This window comes from Pleurodeles waltl, chromosome 5 (genome assembly GCF_031143425.1).
Source record: "Pleurodeles waltl isolate 20211129_DDA chromosome 5, aPleWal1.hap1.20221129, whole genome shotgun sequence".
Taxonomy (NCBI): domain Eukaryota; kingdom Metazoa; phylum Chordata; class Amphibia; order Caudata; family Salamandridae; genus Pleurodeles; species Pleurodeles waltl.
The window spans coordinates 1,772,506,590-1,772,532,165 of record NC_090444.1 but is presented as its reverse complement, the minus strand read 5'-3'; the positions used below and the strand labels follow the sequence as shown (position 1 = coordinate 1,772,532,165).

General features: G+C 46.4%; 1 protein-coding gene across 2 annotated transcripts in view; it reads left to right on the top strand.

The window, feature by feature from the left end:
- The window catches only part of SPDYA (speedy/RINGO cell cycle regulator family member A), a 470,100-nt gene that overhangs the window by 371,920 nt on the left and 72,604 nt on the right, over window positions 1–25,576 (top strand). For both annotated transcript variants that reach the window (XM_069236211.1, XM_069236213.1), the window contains exon 4: window positions 13,420–13,591. In XM_069236211.1, coding sequence (XP_069092312.1) covers window positions 13,420–13,591 — 172 coding nt within the window. The remainder of the gene's footprint in view (window positions 1–13,419; window positions 13,592–25,576) is intronic.

The following is a 25,576-nucleotide window of genomic DNA, read 5'->3' as shown; positions in this document are numbered from 1 at the left end:
TAAAACTACTACTACTTCATGCAAGGGATCAAAGTTAAAGTCTCTAGGGCAAGAATCATCTAAAGTCTCTTTCTCTCGATTAGAGAAAGAATCAAAGTCTCTTTCAAAATGGCGTCGCAGCAAAATTGGCCATAATAGCTACGAAGTCTGCAAAATGGCGGGTATCGGGCTGGTAATAGCTGCAATGGCTGATAATAGCTACTTTCCTCTCGTGCACCTGGGTTTTATAGACAACAGTTCAAATCCAGTAGGGTCTTCCATTGGAGGGTTCATAGGTTAGCTTCAAATTGTCCAATCAAAAGCGACAGTTCTCAAGCTTTTACTTAAGCATACATTATCCTTGGAGATGGGTACGCAAGTTGCAACATTGTATACCAATTAGCTCACTTTCAGAGCCTCCATTGTCCGCACCTGCAAATCGACCTTGGAGTAAAGAGAAAATATGCCAGGCTGGCACGAAACCTTAAGATAAGCATGTGAACGATCTCAGTGGAAAAGTACAGCTTCAAGCAGAAATACACGTTTAATAGCACATTGGAAAAATACGAGCATCTAAACCGTGAGACCAGGCAACTAGGCCGAAGCCTCTACTAAAGTTATGCTAAGCTAAAGCATTTCAAACAAGCAAATCATAGCACACGTTTACGATTATGTTGGATTAGTGCAATTCTAATACACCACGTTATATAAAGCACGCTTATAAATGTTGGCAAACTACTCTGAGGGCACATTTTGTCCCCGTACAATCTTTATTAGTTCGGTTAAAGTCACACATGATTATTTCACACTACGTTTACGTTAATAAATGTAAAACCTTCATTTTCTGCTTCATCACCAGCTGTACACTGTGCAGAGCGAGTGAGCTCAGCGAGTGCATCCAATGCTGTCCAGGGTATTGGGGGGATGACCTTTAATCAGTGTTGGTGGTGATTTTTCAAAGTGTTGGGAGGTAAATATGAATCCTGAAATAGAATGACTAAGCGAACAAGCAAGCTTGCCTTCCACTGCAGTGGATGGGGATGTTCTACTCGGAAAGTTTAGAAAACGTTAGACCACATGGGGTTTGTACAACACTATTCTCAAAAAAACGCCATAGGTTCTGAAGATGGGTTCCTGAAATATTCTACTACTTTCATAGTGTGACAAAGAAGACTGATCTACCCGAGTGATGTTCAGTGTTCATCCACTCCAAAATATTTTGAGGAAATGGTGTTAAAGTGGTGATTTTTGTAGCACAATTTCTCTAAGATTTAAAATGCAATACGTAATACAGGCAGTTCAGAAAATTCCATGGCAACAGTCTTCCATTCTACAGTTATAACTGAAGTTCTTATTTGAAAGTGCATGGTAAGGAAATTAAAAAATACGCAAATACCTGAATGTCAGGCAAAAGAAAGCAGAGCTGCAGACAACAGTACTGATTATCTCACAAATACTTCTGTTTGTGTGTGTGTCTGACTGTGTGTTCATGCATATACACACACACGTATTCAGTTTGTGCCTAAACATCGGGGGTTTCAGTTCATGATAATACAGGAATGCTGCTATGTAATACAAGTTCATAACTTTAAAATAATAAATATAATTCTCCAAAAACGTAACTGCTAAGTTTCTGGAAACAAAATAATTTTGTCCTGACAGACAAGCTTTTCATTTTTGGTAAATGCATGCCTGGTGTTCAACTATCAGTTTGTCGTTTTAATCAAGCATCCACGTCTACTCCTGCCACACAAGAAAGTACCATCGTTCCAAACCTTTGATACACACTTAATACTAAGAATTACCAACAATATGTCACCCAAGAAAGGGTGGGAAGAGGGTACGTCATATTCACATGTACTCCAGTTTTAATGAGGATGCTTTTCTCTCACAATAAAATTCATGTTTTCTACATCTCTAAGTGCGGCAATTTTGACACCTCTAAGTGTTGTACATAAAATGTATCACAGTAACTAATTTTATTGAACTCAGAGGGATGGAAGGTTGGCTCGGTATGCCGAGATAACTTATGACTTGGAGGTCTTACAGAGATAGTAAGGAGAGTGTAAAATTACAAAGATAAACCATTTAATTAAAGCTGACTTTTGTTTAAAAGAACCATCCCCTTCATGAAACAGGAAAAATGCAAAGTTCTTAAAAATTTCACATGATTGCAAACTATATTACTTAACCATATATGCATTTGAAAGGAGCTGCAGGCCCACTAGACAATCTTCCCATGCTTGGGGGGCCCTCATCCCATTGGACTGAGAGCGGTGCTTCACGTTTCAACAACAAAAATGAACTAACTCACTGTTTCGTGCATTGTCCAAAAATGTTTTTGTGGGCCTACTAGTGATTGTAGTTCAAGCACAAGGCACTCAGCAGAATACTGTGTCATGTCCACGTGCTGATATGCAAGCTTTCCTCATTTAGGAGGCCCACTAAAGAGTGGAGAAATTTAAGCATGCATTTAGAATGCTGCAGTGGAGATTGTGATAAACACAAAACCCGCTTCAACATTTTAATTGTTTGTAAAGATAACAGGCGGGGGCAAAGAGACACTGAAACCAGCCTGCACGTCTTCGGGATACCAGAATAAAACTGATTTGTGAATCAGCGAGCCCAGTCCCATTTTTCAAACAACAGGAAACCTGTGGCTACATGTATCCAACTCTGGTTTTGCGACTCGCAAATTGCGAGTCGCAAAACGGGATGTAAGTAAGATTCGCAATTCCAGTTTGCGATTCTGTGCGGAGTCGCATCGCAATTTGCAAATTGCGATTTCACAAATTGCACAAGGGCGTGGCCCGGACTCGCAAATTGCGGCTGTGTCGCAATTTGCAAGAGGGTGCCAAAAGAAAAAGAAGAAAACACACTTCCTGGTTCTGAGTGATGACATCAGAACCAGGAAGCACCCCCCCATGGAACTGGGAGGAGTCTAACCAGCACAGACTCAGAGGCACACCCAGCTGAGAGGAGCAACTGCAGCCATGGCAGCTCAGACCAAGGAGACACCCACTGCAGGGAGGAAGAGGAAACTGAAGTTTTCTGATAATGAGCTGGAGGTCCTGACGGAGGAGTGCTGCCTGCACCATGAGGTCCTGTTTGGCAAGGCAGCAATGAGTGTCCCTGACACGCAGAAAAAGAAGATCTGGCTGGACATTCAGAACAAGATCAATGCGATTGGAGTCAGCCATCGCACCATCACTGAGGTCCTCAAAAGGTGGTATGACCTCAGGTCCAGGACCAAAGAAAAGGTAGTAGAAAGGATGAGGGAGGTTCACCGAACTGGTAGAGGACCATCCACAGTACCACCTCATACAGCCATTGAGAGCATGGTGGAGACCACTCTGGAGCCGGAGGCTGTTATTGGAATTGGGAACCTGGACAGTTCTGCATTGGGAACATCCAATAGTAAGTAGCAAATCTTATTTATTTACATCATTCAATGCACCATGCACACAACAATAGTACACAAAAGCATGCATCCTCCAAATGTGTTCCATGCCTATATTGCAACCTACAGAACAACACATTATGGGCAATGTAGTACAGTAGTCCAACTTTTGAGGAATATTTATTTTGATACACCACACATATGAGAGGCACTGACAGTGTATCCCCTATGTCCCCCAGGTCTCCCACAAGTACCCACCGATGACCCTACTGTGCAGGGAGATGAATCTGCCACCATCACCGCAGATGAGGCAGCCAGTGTATCAGCAGGGGAGTGTATGACCACACCACTTGTCCACCATGCACGTGATACTACTGAGGAGACAGATGTGGGCACTGAAACAGGCAACCTGACACCGGGGCCACATATGAGTGTGAGTCAGCCACATAGGTCAGCTGGGTCTGTGCGGAGACGGCGACGTCAAACACAGTCAGCAGGTGAGGAGGATGTCACAGGGGAACAATTTCTAGGACTGGAGGCATCCTTACTGAGCAGTCACCACCTGCAAAATAAACATATGCGGTTAATGAACAGGAAACTGCACAGACTGCAACAGACCCTCTCACAGAGTTTTGCCAATGTTGACACACATTTCATCACCATGAACAACAACATGGCAAACCTCACCACCGCCATCAAAGACCTGTGCAGGGAAATGGTGGCGGATAGGGCCCATGCAAGGCGCAGAGAGTGCAACACTTCTGCCCGTTTGGACCGGCTGAGTCAGTCGATTGGCTGCCTCGCAACCACTACTACATGCCTGTCAAGGTGCACTGTAACGCTACAGGTGGAAGGTGGGCATTTTGCCGGTGATGTAGCAAGGGGACTAGCGCGCATAAGTCATGCAGTGGACCTAATACAGACCACACAGGCAGCAAGGGGCATTGGCGATACCCCTCAGGATAGTGAGAACATCTCCAGCGTGAGCAGCGTTTCTGCCTCAGATGCATGCATTCTGCGGAGTAGCAGTGCCCGCCAAACATCAGGGGACCAACCATGATCGGGCCATGGTGGCCGTAGTCGCAGGAGGGTGTGATTTTGCTAATCTGGGAATTGCCTGAGGCACATGACGTAAATGTGTCAGACATTGTAACATTTTACGTTTTAATTGCTGTTTAGACGTCAACAGTTCATCATTACACTCCTGACATTAAAGGGAATTTTTGTTCTTGCACAACTTGGCTATGTGTGTCTTACGTTTGTGAGTGCTGTAACGGTTGCCACGTACCTGCCAAAGTAGTGAATTGCAATGTGGTCCCGTCTCTTTCTGCCCTCTATTGCGATTCTACCATCCCAGGCTGTTGTTGTGGTGGCTCTTGCTCCTCATCCGAAGAATCTGTGTCATCTAGGGTGAGATGTAGCCCACGTCTGGTTGCTATGTTGTGTAGGATGGCATATGTTTCCACAATCTTGCATGCAGTCTCTGGGGCATACTGGAGTGCCCATCCACTTTTGTGCAGGCATCTAAAACGTGACTTCCACATGCCAATGGTCCTCTCATTGACGGTTCTGGTTCGCGATGTCCAATGTTGTAGCGCCTCTCATTCTGATTGGCAGGTGTTAGGTATGGGGTGGGTATCCATGGTCCCAGAGCATATGCACTGTCACCTGTGTAACAAAAAAGCTGATATGAGCATGGCTTGATGTGGTTCTGCAGTGACATGTATTTAAGACACCGGTGTGTACTACACAGTACCTAATAAATATCCTTCGCCAAAGTCCCCACGCTCTAGGCATTGGTGTATCCCACTGTGCCTGAATATGTATGCATCATGTGTACTCCCTGGAAATGTAACCACTATGTCAGTTATTACATTATGGGCATCACATACCACCTGGATATTAAGTGAGTGAGTACATTTCCTATTGCGGAACACATATTCCAGATTTGCAGGTGGGCAAATGGGTATATGTGTCCCATCTAAACACCCTATTACATGGGGAACGTTGGCAATTCTATAGAAGTCCAACTTGGTGTTGTGTATTTCCTCCTCATGCCTGAGAAGGTATATGTATCTGGACATGTGTGCAAGTATGGCATCTAAGAACCGTCTAAAGAATAGTGATAGGGCAATTTGGGACACCCCACCAGCAACAGCAATCACCCCCTGTTAGCTACCCGAGGCCAAGAGGTGCAGTGAGCAGAGCACTTGCACATGTGTGGGGATAGAGCAGCTGCACAAAGTCTGGCGTTCTAGCTGAGGTTTCAGCAGTTCAATAATCTCTAAAATAACTGCGCTGCTCAGTCTATATTTCTCATATATTTCCTCCTCAGTCTTTTGAAATATGGTCTGCCTGGTTCTGTATATCCTCTCCTGTCTCCACCTCCTCCTCCTCTGCTGAGCAGCCTGGACTCTCCTCCTCCATGCAATCATGTAGAGTGGCGCCATTTTGAGAAACCCAGATGCCTTCTGGATCTATTTTTTATACTTTGGTTCGGTTACCACCTGTTTGGAATCAGTGCTAATCTGGGTGTGCAAAATGGGCTTTTTGCGACTATTCGCAACTAGCGACTACCTTGTACATGCGGTTTGTAACCTTCAAATTGCGATTTCTTAATTGCGTGTCACAATCTCAAGTCGCAAATTTAGCGAGTCGGTAATTGGTCGCATCGCTATTTGGGACGCTAAATTTTCGTACATGTGGCCCCTGATCAATTTAGGGGGTGATGTGGGGCACAGTCAACTTAAGAGGGACTAGCCCCCAGTAGGCCCCAGTTGGGGCTGTGCTCTCTTTGTTTTCTGTCATTTGTTTTATTACACTAATAGTGAATAATAACATATTATGAACTATTAGTGTAATAAAAATGGAGTCCAATCAGCTGGAATATGCCGTTCCATGGCAGCTGAGCTAAGTAAAAAATGCTTTTAAATGTATGTTGTGTGCGTGCTTGATGGCAAGAGAGCGTTTATGTGAGACAGAGTGTATGTAAGTGTGAATCTGTGTGTTGGTGTAAGTATGGGTGTGTGAGTGAAAGTGGAGGTTTAAGGGTGTGTGATGTCACCAGCTACTGTTAGAGAGCAAGTTTTATTAATAAAATTGATGTACTAAAATGTAAAATAATGAATGTAACCTGTTTAAAAGCTTAACTGAAAAATGTGTGTTCGGAAAATAAACGTGTTCTAGTAACTGGTAGAAACGGCACCATAAACAATGTGCGTTATTAAGAAATAATAATGTCTAATGTAGAAATATTTTAGTAATCATAATTATATGTACTGAAGAAGGTGAATTATTGATGAATTATTAAGTTTGAAATGATTATTAAATGTTTTATTTTATTCGTGTTTTAGCATTAGTAAAAGGCCCACGTTTAGCATTTTCTAAAGGCCTCTGTTTTCAGCATTTTCTAGAAACTCAATCTTCATTGTTCACTTGTTTGCTAAGCTTACAAAAAAGTCAAATGTTCTGAACTGTTTAAATGTTAATTATTCAACAACCTGTGTGATTGCATACTGTGGAAAAATTATGTTCCTTGCTTGTTCCACATGTTCTTCCTGAGATGAGATAATATTTACAAGCTTAACAATGGGCTTCAGTGCTCAATGTCAATGTCTTGTAACCTGTAACAATTGTATTCAACAGCGGAAACTGGTGACCAGAGGCGGGAGAAGATAAACCAATCCTGGGTGCAAAGAACGAAAATAGATACTTCTGGAGTGTAAATCAAAGTTTATTGGCTGCGTACTAAACCACCCCATAGTCTTGTCCAATAGATGTTTAGCTAGTTACTTTCTAAAAACTTTAATATAGCAAAGTTTAGATGATATAGTTTCAGATTCTTTCTTTCAAAGCTAGAGAAATTACGTGTTTTTGTTCCTTAGCTCTTTTACCTGGGATTCTATCAGTTCAGATACAATAAGGCCAAACTTTACTGAACTGTTTCCTTATTCATGCTATTGCCCAATGAAGAAGATCAGATGCTCCACTGATGAAGACGTCGCTGCCTGCTGATCCATTTAGGAGAGTTATAACCAATGTGCATTTATCTTTCTTGCAGGTGTTTTTCTGTTTTTCTCTCTTTCAGAAAATCAAACCGCTTATTGGTTAGCGCCATAGTCAGATGTTTTCCAAATTAATTTTTGTCTTCTTTTTCCTTTTTGAATGAAGCCCAAACATGCTTGTCGAATTAGAGTGATAGTCAGGAATGCCAAAATCTAAATTTAACTGCTAAATAAATCAATTGTGAATAATTCATCTGCAATAACTAAATGTATTCTATTTCTGTTTTTCATTTGTTGTTATTATTCTTTATTGTGGTTCTTAAGTGTTTGATGATAAATGCTTTAGCTAGATTGAGATTTTTTTTAGACGTTTTGGTCAGTCTGTGTTATTTCTATACATCTATCACTTGGTCTTGCATATGATATACGTGAACTTGGCATTGTTAAGCTACAGGGCAATAAATGTTTAAACTTTACTAAACTGGTATGGTGATTCATGGCCACAATAGTCGTGATGGTTCGTAAAAATTACTGACTCCAAAATAAATATTGATGTTTATTGACTTAAAATTGTTTAATGTTGACTGGTAGGACATTCTCTGACTCCTGTCTGGGTCCAAAGGTCTGAGTCGATCTCTAAAGGTAAGAAGGCAGTAGAATCTTCTGCTGGGACAGGGCAGAATAAAAGATTAGAAGCTGAGCGTTGAAGCAATAAACACTCAAATGGTATAACATTATGAACAATGTGTTATTACCAGGTGCCATACTCGTTTCCATGGCAAGATAGTGTACTTTCCCACTCTGCTCTGACTTGCACATTGCAGTGAATTGACGTCCATGACCAGCGTTAGGTCAAGGGCGTCACCCTGTGACGTACTACATTGAGCTCACTTTTCTCTGGGCCGAAGCCCAGAGGAGGCTTCTCCATAAGGGCGGAGGAGAATTCCTCCCCCCTCCTCCGGGCCAGTAGCGACAGCTGCAAACCTTTTCCCCAAAAACTATACTAAACTATGTTTATTATACTTTTGGGGGAAAAGGGGCGGGACCATGGGGTGAAGAACAATGAGGGGGAGTGCTACTGCGCATATATGTGTGGCCGGCCGTCTCGGGCCAACCAAACACACATGCGCAGAAGGGTCTCTCCAGCCCAGCAACAATGTTGCTGTGCTGGAGGGAGCCTGCACAGGCTCCCAGTCTGCCTGGGAACGCCATCATGACACTCAGGATTGGCCACAGGGCAGGCTGGGAGCCTGTGCTGGAGCGAGACAGAAGAGCAGAGGAACGGCGCGGGAGTGGAGGTAAGTGGTTTTTCTTTTTTTAAATGTTATGTCCCCCTAACATTGCACCCCACGCGTGGGCCACCCGCTCGGTGAGCCGCGACTACCGAAGCCGATATGCTGAATACTTCTACCTATGACAGCAGAACCTAGAGGAGAGTTTCAGAAGGTAATTAATCAGACGTCAATAACACTACATTATAAATTGGTCACATTCCCTAGCAGAAAATGTGTTTTCTCAGAGCCCAATAAGCAAAACGTATTATTTCTTCACTGTTGTATGGTTCCACCGTAACCCATCCGGTGGTTATACTGCGTAAACAGTCGACAACAAGTGGCACCAGCGTACACGCACTCGATGTGTACATGCTTGCAGAGATGGCATGAAAGTAGGTTCACAAGTCCGTGGAAAGGAGGACCTTTACCCCAGATGAGGAAAAAATAGTTTATTCTCAATTAAAGGCAAGCGTCTTAAAACAGCCACATATACTGAGGCAATGAATCCCTCTCAAATCCTAACTACCAACCTTAAATCCCCTCTCCGTCAGCATTGCAGATTGAGAAGGCAGTAGAAGCTTCTGCTGGGACGGGGCAGAATAAAAGATTAGAAGTTGAACGTTGAAGCAATAAACACTCAAATGGTATAACATTATAAACAATGTGTTATTACCAAGTGCCATACTCGTTTCCATGGCAAGATAGTGTGCTTTCCCACTTTGCTCTGACTTCCACATCGCAGGTGCCCCTTTCCTACTCCCTAGACAGTGACCTTGCAGGGAGGCTGGGTGTACTGTGTGTACTGTAGAGAAGAGCTGACCCACTGAGGTGTCTCACCCCTTCTACTTGGCACTGCGCAGTGAACAAGCATTTGCAAAGCAATGCAATGGGTCTCGCGTTTGCTCAAGTTACAGCCATTAGCGTTGTAAATTCCTAACTGGACTTTTCTTGCCACATACACTGAAATTGAAAAGTAAGTTGACATAAGAGAGCCGATTGAAAGTGCCATGGCCGCCATGAGCATGAGCGCGAAGGAGAGACACAAAAGGAAAAAGAAGTTTGCTCGCAGTCAAACGTATCAGCAAACGTGCAGTTATCCATGTAACAGGGTCGATGGCCAAGGCGGTAACAAAACTGCCCCAAGGAGGAACAAACGTAATGATAACAAAGGATTTTTGAAAGGCAAGCCCATAAACAAGTGATAGTGATGGGCGGACGGTGGGCTTGGTTGAAAGCCCACAAATAGATTATAACAGTCCAGAGCGCTTGCGCGCTCGACCTAAAAAGGGATTTTAAAACCAACATGAGTTCTAGCTGTGGAGTTGGCCCCCTGCGCTCATTCATTTAATCACTCATTCAGGCTTTCAAATGTTCCCATGGCCCCTTCTACATGAACACATTCCCTGCTGTCCTCTCCATGCCCACACTAAACTGTATTGCACTATAGATACATGCACTGCAGTCACTCTCTCAACCCTCTTCAAGACCCTGAAATCCGAGTATGAGAGCAGACAAGGGTCTGTACCCTCCATCTTTTCTCACCCACAAGGTACTGTGCTGCACAGCTCTCCCCTGCATTCACCGTATTTTTTAATTTACTCAGTGAAACAGGTAGGGGTCTGCACCTTACAACTTTCCACATGCACTGAATGCACCCGCATATGAGTAAATGCTTTCTACAGTCCAAGAGCTTAGGGGCTCCAGTAGAGCAGTGACCTTGGCAATCAGGGGTGTGGCAGCATAGGCCAGTTAAAACAAGGTAAGTGTAAGTTTACCATTCTCCGGAGTGACACCTCTGTCCTTCCAGAAGGCACAGCACCTAACTAAAAGAAGGGGAGTCTAACTTTAATTGCAGTTCCAACTCCTATCATCTTCCACATGAACATGTAGGCCCCTTGGGTAAATGTATCAATCAAGCAGGAAGAGGTCTGAAACCAGACACTGGGTCTTGGGGAGTAAACATTACTTCTTACCCACCTGGGATTCCCCTGGTTGAGTATCTTTCTGTTTCGCTACTTTTAACTTTATTCCTCTTTCTGACCCAATATCTGTCAACAGGCAGACAGAAACTCATTCAGAACCCCACTCGTGCACACAAACATTCACACACAATCACCCATATTCATTGTAGTTCTCTTTCGCCTTTATCTCGCTGGCCACCTTTCAACCAGATTAAGAAATGCTCAGTGCCATATTAAAGGCTAAAGACACTACAGAAATGCAGAAACATGACTAACTGGAAACATTTCAATTCACTGGTCTAAAGGAGAGCGGGCAATCCCTTAATATTCACTTATTCAATATGCATTCATGTGTTAGCCCACCCATAGGATTGCTGTTACTGTGAAGACTGCACTACCTTTCCTTGTGCTTTTTTTATTTTGTGCTTCTCCAGTAGGACCACCAGGGAGGACTACTCACCCTTCAAAGCCCATCCAACATCACACTAATCTACCAAATCGACTCTTGTTTTAGATAAAAAGTAAATCTTAGTATTTTAACTGTCTGAACCAAAATCTGGCACACAGCCCAACAGTCAGGCTTTTTACCACACACAACCAGCACGACAAATAAACAGCCTTCATTGGAAATGCATCAAAAGTCTATATCGAACAATTGCACCATGTGCCGTTCTTCCAGTCTCACTTTCAAATGGTCATACTCGGACAGCATGTGGTAGACAGAACCAGCATACGTACAACAGAGCACCAAACTCATATTGTTGGCAAAGCGCTGGCAAATTAACAGCACTGTCACAAACAACACTGACATACACCCTACAAGCAAGCACATGAAACGAGCATGAAATAAAAATAAGAAACCCTCAAGTGCACAACATTGCATTGTAGGACATGTACTTGAGATTTGACATATATATATAAAGCACTATTCTGTGGCCAAGTGATGGACAGTTAATCTCCCAAGTCGAGAGAAAACTGCCAAGCTATTCAGCACACCCACCAATACACACGAAAAATCCAGAGCAAACTCATTTTTATTTCCCACTAACAGAAGCCATTTCAGAACATAAAGTTTCACAAACTCTGTACTTCTACTTATCACACATGAAGAAACAGCTGGAAAACAAAACACTTTCAAATGATGATTTCTAAAGTCTGATTGATGGATTTTCTAGATTTGCATGAAAAGGCACCCAGATAGTGAATGTGCTCTAATGCCATGACAATGGTGATTAAACAAATGTGAATAACATGAGATAACATATTGTGTTGGATAGGGAGCAATCTTCAACCCCAAGTCTATGTATACACACACATCTGCTGACTTCTCACTAACTGCCCCACTCGTGGCACAGATCCCCTTCCTTACTGGAAGAACCCAGAAGTTCTACCTCCCAGCTTTCATCTCTGAATCCAAAGAGATCACCTGCGGTGTCCCCCAGGGCTCATCCCTCAGCCCCATGCTCTTCAACGCATTTATGACCCTGCTGGCCAACATTGTCAGATCCCACGGGCTCAACATAATTTCCTGCGCAAACAACATCCAACTCATCCTCTCACTCACCGATGACCCCTCCACCACTAGAACTAGCTTCCACAGATGCAGGACACGCATCGCTGATTGGATGAAGAACAACTGCCTGCAGCTGAACATAGACAAAATGGAAGTACCGATCTTTGGCAACAGCAGCAACACATGGAACGACTCCTGGTCGCCATCAGACATATGACCCATCCCCTCCAACCATGCCAGAAACCTCGGAATCATCATTGACAACAAGCTCACCATGAAATCACAGATCAATGCTGTCTCTTCCATCTGCTTTCTCACTTTGCGTATGCTACGTAAGATCTTCCAGTGGCTAACTCTACACTTGAGATGCACCGTGACACAGTCCGTCATCACCAGCTGACTGGACTATGGCAACGCCCACTACATAGGAATCGCCACGCACCTCCTACAGAGACTTCAGACCATACATAACGCCACAACCAGGCTCATCCTCGGCCTTCCCAGACGAACCCACATCACACCCCACCTCAGGCAAGTCCATTGGATCCCAGTACAGAAGAGATGCCAATTCAAGCTGCTGACCCATGCACACACGGCTCGACTCAACCAAGGACCAGCGTACATTAACCACCGCCTGAACTTCCACCAACCGTTGAGAAGACTACGCTCTGCCTCCCTTTCACTCGCTCATACTCCCCGCATCTACCGAAGCAGAAGTAGAGGACGCTCCTTCTCTCACATTGCAGCAAACACTGGGAACAACCTCCCCACACACCTCCGGACCATCACCTCACATCCGGAATACTGAATGGCCCTCAAGACCTGGCTGTTCGAATAAGTCTCCGGGAGCTGCAAGCACTTGGATACCCTATTGCTTTATAAATGCTGATTGATTGATTGATTCCCCCTAGAGAAAGGGAGAGCGAGGCAAAGAAATTATTTTGTAAATTTAGGACATCACCATAGTCACTCCACAATGTTTCAGGCTTTTATATTTATTTTAAATATTACTGACCAATTCCTAATTGAGTTAAGAACTAAGGAATGGACACTAAGGAATTAAGGAAAGAACTAAGGAAAGGGAACTGTTGGTAAACGTTATGGTATCTGTGTAGGTAAGTGGTAAATTAGGTTTGTACAATCTATGTACATAATGTACTGAGTTTCTGCCTATTGCAGTAGTAGTATACTGCTAATTTAGTGGAGTGTATTTTGTTTTGATTCACCTACACATATCTTGAAGATTACTTGATTATGCTAAACATTCCCTTGTATACATTTGGTACAGGTACCTAGCAAACACAGTTGAAGAAGATGAAGAGGAGTCCAAGTATGAAATATTTCCATGGGCTTTAGGAAAAAATTGGAGGAAACTATTTCCCAGTTTTTTGAAGCTGAAGGACCAACTTTGGGCCAGAATTGATTACAGGGCTGCTGTCAGCAGGCGCTGCTGTGAAGAGGTACCATTAGCTTCGTTTGCATCTTATCAAATGTAAAATTTGAATAGTTATTGTGAATTTGTATGGGATTTGAATCAATATTTACACCTCACTGTTATGCATGTGACATAAGCATTGTTTTCAGTTCTCCCATATTGGATCTTTCCCAGAATCACATGCTTGAACCTTCCCAGTCTATGAAGTGGGAGCTTCCAGTAGATACTGAGCAATATAGAAAACGATATCCCATTAAAAGAACTACAAAACAGTGCACATTTAGTAGCTGTTTAATCTCATTTGAAAAAATCAATGAGGTTGAAGGGCAATGAATGAACACCACTCCTCCCAGAGTTTCACCACATGCCATGACTGGATGGGGTCTTCAGTGAGCTCTGCTCAGTTTGCTACAGGTATGTACTTTTTTCAACTTTTAGGCATTTTTCCCGATTTATCCAACTACTCTGGCAGTTCTTCTGTCTGAATTTCTGTCTCTGGGTGGTTTGGACCAGATCTTGTCCTTATTTCTGGGATGCTAGCTTTTTCAAGTAAAACTCTGGTCAGGCCCCGAGGAGCTTGTGGGGAAATATCTCCACACAGAGGACAAAAACTAGACACAAAGTGCATTTAATGCCTATACATTAAACATAAACATAAGGACTGCAAATTCTGCAGAAAATACTCCACAAAAACACTCCAGGATTGTGAGAGCAGGGAGCTATACTGCCTCAAGAGGGAGGAAGTTCCCTACTTTGAAGAGGAATCAGTCAGAAATGTTCCTTCCACCTCTTCCAATAGGTGTGTTGGTGTTAGGAATTATTTGACCTGTAATTCTTATGTTCTTTCTGCAATGTGTTGACCTTCAAGTGCCCAGTTTTCTCTTTCCTGGCAGTCGCTGCCTAGTTGAGGTACTAGCGGTGTCACTTTTGGTATGCTCTTACAATTAAACACCAGGAGCATTTTGTGTGATCAGCTTCTATCGGACCTCTAGGTTTCCACCTACCGAATCCACTGCTTTGGCCTTCTAGATGCATATAATCGCCATGATATTCCTGCATTGACCACACTGCTCTGTGGCAGTAGCTTTTGGAGAACATCGAGTTGTGTGCTACCCGACCTCCGCTTTCCAGAGCCTTCGTGCCAGACAATGCCTGAACCTGGTATCCTGCTGCGATGATGTGCACCACATCATCACTCTAGTGTTTTGTCACACGTAACATGCCCATCAGGCACCATTGTGTATTAGCATGTAACCAGCAACATTTTAAACTTGTATTATGAGCTGGATGTAGGAAGCTGGCTCTGTAGATACTATACCAAAATGAGGTGTAGTGTGTACAGAGTCCAGCGGATCCCCAGAGCCTTAACAGAGGCTAAAGTAGATAATACTAATGCTCTCTTTTGTGGTAGTGTGGTTGAGCAGTTACCTGGCTTATCAGAGGGTAGTGCAAAGCATTTATTGTACACACACAGTCAAGAAATGAAGCACACACTCAATTACTAACTCCAGGCCAATGCAGTTATATATAAAAAATATACTTTGATACTTTATTTCTAGAACCACAAGGATCTATGTCGCAGGTAAGTACAGTTGTAAGTTTGTATCAAGCGTATGTATCAAATGCACTTTGTTTAGGTTTTGCAGATAAAACAGTTTACAAGAAAGTAATACTTTTCAATTGCAAAAGTAGACACAGTGCAATTTCTCATAGGAAGCAATGCATTCCTAGGAGAGGAAAAGTGTTAGCACAGTTTACAGGTCAGTTCTCGACTTGCGACCCTGTCTTCGGGGTTAGGATGTTCACAGATCAAGTTTCAAGTTGACCCCAAAAGCGCACCACCAGCAACATATTGTCGGCTGGGTGCAAAGGTCAAAGTTGGTGTTGGGTTTTTAATGGAATCCTATGGAGACTGGGGGCACTTGGAAAGAAACAAGTTGCAAGTAAGTACCTGTGACATCAGGGCATAGACCTGGGGTTTTACAATAGCACCGGAGGGGTAAAGGTCAGCACCAAACACACACCCTCAGTAGCACAGGGGCAGCCGTGTGCAGGGTGCAAACACAGTGTTGGGCGCCCAATGCTTTTCAGTGGGGGAACCCCAGGGGTTACAAAGATGCTTCAGGCTGGGTACAGGGAGTTGGTTGCGGAAAACCAAAGGCTGGACAGGTAAGAGAGGAGTCCGTTGGACGTTGCTGGATTGTCAGTCGGATTCCTCAAAACTGGGCTTTTAAGAGTCACACGGATTGAGGTGTAATGAGTTTTATGTTGTATATCTCTTGGGCATTCCTCTGCTTAAGTTACATATGTCAGTCTATCACAAGTGAGCATGTCTGATTAACAGAAAGTGTATTTGGCCTATGTTATTATATTCTTCAATGTGATAATCAACTATTGCTTGAATATATTTACAGTATTTTATCTAAGTGCTGACTGTGCTGTCTTGCTTTATTTGTTATTGATTTTTGACGAGTTTCTAGGAGGTTGATAAACTGCATTTCTTATTTATTGTGGTTGTTCAAAAGAATGTTTTCTTGTCGAATGGAAACAAGTGAAAGGGCATCAGGTGCAGGGGTACCTTTAGGCATGTGGAATCTTTGTTGAATCTGGTCGCAGTCAGGGGGTCCTCCGGATTCAGGCTGCAGACATTGTCATGTAGGCCAGGAGGGGTCCACCCAAGGTGGACTTGAGGTTGAAATCACCTGGGGACCTCCTCTAGACTGGTGGGCCACCTGGACACTGGCCGTGGACGTAGAGTGTAGAGTGTACAGGGCTCGCAGATGCGGGGTGGTTCTGGAGTCCTTTTTCGAAGTTCTTTTGTGGACAGGGTCACTGTCCTTGGGAGTTCTTGGTCCTCTCCTTGGCAGGCAGGCCTCTGGGGGTTTGTAGATGTCGCTGGTCCTGCAGGATGCATAGCCTTTTTGTAGTAGGGGTCTTGAAGCTGAAGACAAGCCGCTAGGCCTGGGGCCAAATCAGTTGTCATCTGGAGTCTTTACTACTGAGGTTGGCTCTTCAGTCCTTCTTTCTTCTTGCGGTTGCCAAGAATATGAAGAGCAAAGTTCAGAGAGTGCCCATATATACTGGATTTAAGGGCTTTACAGGGGTCAGAGGGCAGTACCAATGGCTATTGTCCCTGAGTGTGGCTACAACCTTGCTGTGCTTTGGGGAGGGGAGCACATTCCTAACCCTACTGGTCACCCTCCTCAAAAGCAAGATGGAGGATTCTGCAAGGAGGGGGTCACTTTAGCTCTGGACACACTATTAGTCGTGCCAGCTGAAGTGGTCACTCTTCCTTGTTTTTCCTAATTTTCCCACCTAACCTGCCACCAAAAGTGGGGCTTGGTCTGGGGGGCGGACATCTCCACTAGCTGGAGTGCCCTAGGGCAGTGTAACAGGAGGCCCGAGCCTTTGAGGCTCACTGCCAAGTATTGCAGTTACTGGAGAGGTGTGAAGCATCTCCACCCAGAGCAAGATTTGTTCCTGACCCCAGAGAGCACAAAGGCTCTCACCTCATGGGGTCAGAAACTCGTCTGTTAGTGGCAGGCTGGCACAGACCAGTCAGCCCTACACTAGAGGGTTGGGTAAAATACTGGGGACATCTATAAGGTGCATTTTACAATGAATCCAACACTGGCATCAGTGTAGGTTTATTTTGCTGAGACGTTTGATACCAAACTTCCCAGTCTTTGGAGAAGCCATCATGGAGCTGGGGAGTTCGTAATGACAAACTCCCAGCCCATGTACCTAATATGGCCACACTGCACTTACAATGTCTAAGAATGGACTTAGGCACTGTAGGGGGGTATTACTCATGTAGCTAAGCCCTCACCTGTGGTATAGCGCACCATGCCTTAGTGCTGTAAGGCCTGCTGGAGGGGTGGCTTACCTCTGCCACAGGCAGTGGTTGGTAGGCGTGACACCCAGAGAGAGATGCCATGTCGACTTTACCTTTTTCTCCCCACCAGCGCACACAAGCTGCAATGGCAGTGTGTATGTGTTTGGTGAGTGATCCCTTAGGGTGGCATAATACATGCTGCAGCCCTTAGGGAACCTCCTGGCCACAGAGCTCTTGGTACCACTGGTACCTTTTTGCAAGGGACTTAGGTGTGTGCCAGGGACGTGCCAATTGCAGAGTTTAGGGAAAGAACACTGGTGCTGGGGCCTGGCTAGCAGGATCCCAGCACACACACTCAGTCAAGTCAGCATCAGTATCAGGCAAAATGTGGGGATTTACTACGCTAAAAGGGGCCCTTTCCTACACTGGACATACTGTTTTGGTGTGCATTGTTGATGACAGATCACAAGTTTATCAAAACAATATTCAGAGCAGAGACTTCTTATCCACAATTTACTCCTCACAATTTCTAATTGGATCAAACATGATGTGGTCTATTAAGCATAAGACATTGAATATCTTCAGATGTATGCTACTTGATTTTGTTACTGCTCTGATAACATTGGCAGTGACAAATGAGTATCATGATCTGAAGGACGAGATAATTTAGCATAGAAGAAGAAAATAAAAATAAAAATCAGGAGAGATTGTTGTAGACATAGGACCTGGATCTAGAGTTGGGTTTGAGTATAGCTCGAGAAATAGAACATTCAGAAGTTATATGAAAGAAATGTCTAATGCAGATGATACACTGATTTGTGAAGAAATCAAGGTACAAAGTTTCAAGTTTAAAGAAGTTCCGAAAACTGCTTATGGATACAGAATGGAAAGTAAACAGGTTTATCTGAGGAAGGAACCACAAGAGGGTGGGAACAAAATATGCTTTACACATGGAACCAAATCTCATGTGAGCAATACTAAACATTGCCCTGGTTAGGCTCAAACATGTTTTAATGTGGTAGAGAAGATAATTTTACTCAGGTTTGCAAATCTGGCATCACAGTCGAAGGACAAAATAGTATGGCATCCAGATTGGAAAGTGAAGAAGTTTGTGAGGGGAGCAAGTAATTATGTGCTGACTGTAGTGGAAGAGCCTGCCAGTCTGAATGATGAAGTGTGTGATCCGAGTGCCAGGAAAAGGAAACCACTATATTGCAATATTTCCATTAATTGTTTTGAAGTGAGCGTCGTGGCTGATTCTGGTTCACAACACACCCTAATTGGGGAGGAAATGTTCCAAGATTTTCACAGTGCTATTTTAAGGGAATCCAGAGATAAACTGCTTGTCAATGAGGGAAAGAAAACTGAAGTGAAATGTAAGTTCCATGCAGCCACAATGATAGTGTGGCTAGAGGTCTGGTGTAAATAGTAAAAAAAATTCAGGCTAGTATGACCAAGGAAATTGAACATAATACTGTATCCCAATCATCCTGAGCAGGTGATCACCAAAACTAGGCTTTTAAGAGTCACACGGATTGAGGTGTCATGAGTATTATGTCGTATATCTCTTGGGCATTCCTCTGCTTTAGTTACATATGTCAGTCAATCACAAGTGAGCATGTCTGATTAACAGAAAGTGTATTTGGCCTATGTTATTATATTCTTCAATGTAATAATCAACTATTGCTTGAATATATTTACAGTATTTTATCTAAGTGCTGACTGTGTTGTCTTGCTTTATTTGTTATTGATTTTTGATGTGTTTCTAGGAGATTGATAAATGACATTTCTTATTTATTGTGGTTGTTCAAAAGAATGTTTTCTTGTAGAATGAAAACAAGTGGAAGGGCATCACGTCGCTCTGCTAATTGTTTATTCTGAGAGTTTCTATAATAGTGAAGTTAATATTAATAAAAGAAGAGCACAAAAAGATAAGGGATAGCAGGGAGACCATCATGCCAGGCGACACTGGGATAGGCTGCACAGAATCATATCACCAACTCTAATTGAAGGTAACTGAGGATGCACTTAGGGGGTCATTACAACATTGGCGGTAAAAGCCGCTTACCGCCGTGCAGAAGACCGCCAACACACCGCCGCGGCCGCGGAATGCTGCCACAGCCATTATGACCCACATCTCGGAATCTGACAAATTTCAGACACCCACACAAGTCCGCCACACCAAAGGTCAGTGATAAACTGGCGAAAACAAAACCTCCACCGTCACGCCAACAGAAAAACGCACACACTATCACGACACACGAATCAACGCGGCGGTCTTTCAACCGCGTTATTCCATTGGCGGTACACACCGCCGCGCTCAAAATACACACACATATACAAAACACCACCACATTGGACAATTTGAAATACACACACCTGAGACATACACACACCACTCCCACACACCCAATACAATATAAAATCACCCACAAACCCCTACGACCACAATTACAGAGAGAAGGCCAGAGAGAGACACCACCGTCAACAAACTAGCATCCACAGGCACATAACACCATCACCCACACAACTTCCACGCACAAAACACCACACACCACTACATATCACCACACTTATCACCACACACCCCACCCCACACATCACCTACACCACCCCATGGCACGGCAAAGACACCCCAGGTTCTGGGAGGAGGAGCTCAGGGTCATGGTGGAGGAAATCGTCCAGGTAGAGCCACAGCTATTTGGATCCCAGGTGCAGCACACCTCAATTGCAAGGAAGATGGAGCTATGGCGAAGAATAGTCGACAGGGTCAACGCAGTGGGACAACACCCAAGAAATCGGGAGGACATCAGGAAGAGGTGGAACGACCTACGGGGGAAGGTGCGTTCCGTGGTCTCAAGACACCACCAGGCGGTTCAGCGAACTGGCAGCGGACCCCCACCTCCCCACCCACAACTAACAACTTGGGAGGAGCAGGTCTTGGCGATTCTGCATCCTGAGGGCCTCGCAGAAGTCGGTGGAGGAATGGACTCTGGTAAGTCAAATCTTAACTATTACATACCCCACCCTACCTGCATGCTATCACATACCCCCACCCTCGCCCCCACCCCTATCACTCCAACTCCTCACAAATGTACCAATATCACAACCCACACATCCCAACACCAAGCCCTGCATGCAACAACAACGCATGGACACCCATCACTAAAGCATGCCCACTGCACATACCCATACACCCCCCTAAACCATCATCACACAAGCTCCCACACAGGAATGCCAGCACTGGGGTACACGGTCACCCACCCATTGCACACCATGAAACACACAGATGCAATAATCATGCCTTTCTACCCCTGCAGGACCACTACCCAACGTCACCAGACAGGAGGGTCCAGACATGTCCACTCCACCCACAGAAGAGGCCCACAGTGATGACAGCACCTCTGTCCACCTGGATCTAGATGACCAGCCCGGACCATCGGGGGCCTCGGGACAGTCGGTTCCCCTCACACAGGCACAAGCCAACACAGACCTTCCCCCCTCAGGAAACACCAGCACAGCACCCACCCAGCGGGCCCATACCTCCGTTCCCAGGACACGTCAATCAGCTGTGTGTCCACCACTACAGGGAACCCAGGATAACCCACCACCCCAACAACAACACGGACCTGGGGGCAGTGGGCAGGAACACAGGGGAACTGGGAGGGCTGCTGTGCGACAGGGGACAGACAGGCCAAGGGAACCCACTCTCCACGAGGCCCTCTCCTCCATCATGGGAGCCTACCACCACTCCCAGGAGACGATGGCAACGGTACTGGCCAAGTTTCAGGAGACCCAGCGGCTGCAGGAGGAACAGTATTAGGGGTTCAGGGAGGAACTCAGAACCATCAGCTCCGCCCTGGGCACCATCGTAGGGGTGCTGAAGGAAGTACTCAACACCAGGAGGGACACTGTGGCACTACAAGGGGCCCCTGACACTAGCATGGACGATGAACTGCCCACCACCTCTGCCGGCGCTAGTGGACAGGAGGCACCGCCACAGGCCCACCACACAAGCACCCCACCCCCTGCAGACGGAGAACCACCCCGCAAACGGTCCCTGAGATCCAGGAACAAGACAGAGCACGATACCAAGACCCCCGCCAAGAAATGAGACCACCCTGATTGTCATCCCACTGTCCCACTTTGTCACCCTTGAAACTGCCCCAGCTCCACTTCCTATGCCCATATGGGCAATGCACCTGTGAGACTAATAGACTGGACTCTGCCATGGACACTCCTCCGCCATCACCCCTCACCATTTAACTTCCCCCTCCAATAATTTGTATTTAAATAAACACACCTAAAGCACCCAAAAGATCTGGAGTCTGTCTGTGATTTCGAAATAGTGTATTTGCAATTACAGTGACAAAATGTTCTTGAAATAGTAATGTCAACATACCTATGTCACACAGCTCTAGTCCATGAGGAATCTAAGCAGATGAGACACGTTGGGACCCACACCTGTGAAACCGTAAGGGAAAGTGACAGCTCAGTGACCATACACTGGGTGAAAACACCAGACAGGATAGAGGTAGAAGTGTAAAAGTACATGTAGTAGGCAGGAATGTATTCTCACCTGTGTTTCACTGGAAATATTGCTGGATCACTGAGTCCCTGTTCTGCATGTCTTCTTCCTCTGCTTCCTCCTCATCACTGTCCACAGGCTCCACAGCTGCCACAACACCGCCATCTGGACCATCCTCCTGCAGAAAAGGCACCTGTTGTTGCAAAGCCAAGTTGTGAAGCATACAGCAGGCCACGATGATCTGGCACACCTTCTTTGGTGAGTAGAATAGGGATCCACCTGTCATATGCAGACACCTGAACCTGGCCTTCAGGAGGCCAAAGGTCCGCTCGATCACCCTCCTAGTTCGCCCATGGGCCTCATTGTAGTGTTCCCCTGCCCTTGTCCTGGGATTCCTCACTGGGGTCAGTAGCCATGACAGGTTGGGGTAACCAGAGTCACCTAATAGCCACACACGGTGCCTCTGGAGTTGACCAATCACATAAGGGATGCTGCTATTCCGCAGGATGTAGGCGTCATGCACTGAGCCAGGGAACATGGCATTCACATGGGAGATGTACTGGTCTGCCAAACATACCATCTGTACATTCATGGAATGATAACTCTTCCGGTTCCTGTACACCTGTTCACTCCTGTGGGGGGGGACCAAAGCCACATGGGTCCCATCAATGGCACCTATGATGTTGGGGATATGTCCAAGGGCATAGAAGTCACCTTTCACTGTAGGCAAATCCTCCACCTGAGGGAAAACGATGTAGCTCCGCATGTGTTTCAGCAGGGCAGACAACACTCTGGACAATACGTTGGAAAACATAGGCTGGGACATCCCTGATCCATGGCCACAGTTGTTTGAAAAGACCCACTTGCAAGGAAATGGAGCACTGATAGCACCTGCACTTGAGGGGGGATTCCTGTGGGATGGCGGATTGCTGACATCAGGTCAGGCTCCAACTGTGTACACAGTTCCTGGATTGTGGCACGGTCAAACCTGTAGGTGATAATCAAATTTCTTTCCTTCATTGTCGACAGGTCCACCAGCGGTCGGTACACCGGAGGATTCCGCCATCTCCTCACATATCCCAGCGGACGGTGCTAATGAAGGACAACAGCGAGCACACAGTCAACCAACTCAGAGGTATGTACCCACAGTCTACACAGAACACCATCTATACACAAAATGTGGCCTGTGTGTGTGTTGAGACTAGGCCTAGGTATGTGTGACGCAGTTGGTAATTAGGCCATGTGGGCCCCTGAAATGGCGGCTGTCTGACCTGTAAAGTGGGACAGTGGGATGTGAGGTAACTGCGCTGGCATTGTACACCGTCGCGGTAGGCGGTTGAAGACCGCGGCGCAATGCTGCATTGGTTAACATTGGACCCTATGGGTCCCAGTAGCCAATGACGATGTACGCCGGCGGTGATGGTACGCACCGCCGCGGACATGACCGCCGCGGTCGTGACCGCCATTTTCTATCTATCGATACCTGATCTTCGACAGGAGAGGACCTACACTGCAAGTGCTGCTGTGACCTCGGTCTGGAAGAGACAATGGCTCATGCGTCTGGGGAAAGGGCCCCTGCCTTCACATCGGAGGAGTTGGAGAAGCGCGTTGATGGGGTCCTCCCCCAGTACACGCTACTCTACGGTCCTCCAGACCAACAGGTAAGTACACAGGGAGCATGTTGTATGGGCTATGCCTGTGTGGAGAGGGCTGGTTGTAAGAAGGAAGGGGGCAGAGTTCTGCGTGCATGAAAGACGGTGGGTGCATGTGCCACATGGCAAGGGTAGGGATGGGGGCCACTCACTTTGACGGCGCAGTTGGTAATGACTTCTCTTCTTCCCCTGTACATTTCATGTAGGTCAGCGCCCACCAGAAGAAGGATATTTGGCGTGCCATCGCCAAGGACGTCCGGACCCTGGGGGTCCACCACAGACAGAGCACTCACTGCGGAAAAGATGGGAGGACATTCGCGCTGGAGCAAGAAGACGGCGGAGGCTCTGCTGGGGATGGCCTCCCAACGTGGGAGGGGTGCCCGTCAAACCATGACCCCCCTGATGTTAAGGATCCTGGCGGTGGCCTACCCGGAGTTGGATGGGCGCTTGAGGGCATCACAGCAGACACAACGGGGTGTCATTCAGCTGACTTTGCGCGCAGTGGAGGTGTCTGGGTGGGGGGGAGGGCTGTGGGTTTCCCTAGGTCAGGGCGAGTTCCGCAGGCTAGGCCCCTCCGTAAGGCATGGCCCTGTGGCCCCCCACCTCTGTAGAGTGCCAAGTACACCTAGTCATGCACCTGTGTCATCTATGTGTGCAGATGTCGTCCATAGCCTTGTAGGCCATTTCCCATGAATTGCACTGTAGAGCCCAACAGCGCGACGTAGTGCAGGGGGCTTCTTTGTCTGTCTTGTCCGCCAACGGTAGCGGTAATCCATGCACTCAACATGTCTTTCTTCTGTTCCCCCCCCCCCTTTTTTGTGGTCTCCCTGTTCTTGTGTGCATTAGCATCATCAGGCGGAGGAGCAGTGGCACCGGAGCACGAGGGAGCTGCATCCCACATGGCCATGGAGGGCCACACTACGGACTCAGAATACACCAGTGGGACGGAGAGCGAGGGGAGCACCACGACGGGGACAGGAGCTGAAACCAGCGACACGGACTCGTCCTCCGATGGGAGCTCCCTTGTGGTGGCGGCAACATATGTGCCCCCCGCATCTACAGGTACAGCCGCCATCCCCCCACCAGCACCGCCCTCCCAGCAGCCCCTCAGCCTTCACCCCGTGCCCGCTCACACAGGAGGGTGGGCATCACCTTCGCCCCAGGCACCTCAGCCCCTGCCCCTGTCACCCCAGCTGCCCTCAGTGAGGAGGCCATTGACCTCCTCAGGTCCCTCACTGTTGGGCATTCTACCATTTTGAATGCCATCCAGGGTGTAGAAAGGCAGTTACAACAAACCAATGCATTCCTGGAGGGCATTCATTCTGGTCAGGCGGCCCTTCACCGAGCCTTTCAAACTCTGGCCTCAGCACTGATGGCAGCCATTGTCCCTGTGTCTAGCCTCCTCCCTCCAACTTCCTCCACCCAGACCCAATCCCCTGTACCTCTGCCTATCCCAAGCACACCATCAGACCAGCCTGCACACACCTCACCACACAAGGGAAGCTCAGGCAAACATAAGCACCACACATCCCACAGGCACTCACGCAAGCATCACACACATACAGACACACCAACATCCACTGCCTCCACTGTGTCCCCCTCCTCGTCGTCTCCCTCCTCCCTCCCAGTCTCGCCTACACTTACACCATGCACTACCTCTACAGCCACTACGTCCCGCACCAGCACACCCACCACCACACCCCGCTCACGTGCAGTCACCACCCCCACTACCATACACAAGTCCCCTGTGTCCTCTCCCAGTGTGTCTGTGACGCCCCCTCCGAAGATACACAAACGCAGGCACACACCCACCCAACAGGCATCCACCTAACGACAGCCTCCAGCGCATGACCTGCACCCAAAGCCACAAAACGTACACCTCCTACAACCACAACCTCTTCCTCCACTCCCAAACCCCCTCCAGCTACCCGTCCCAGTGTGTCCAAACAACTTTTCCTGTCCAGCCTTAACCTATTCCCCCCCCCCATCCAACTC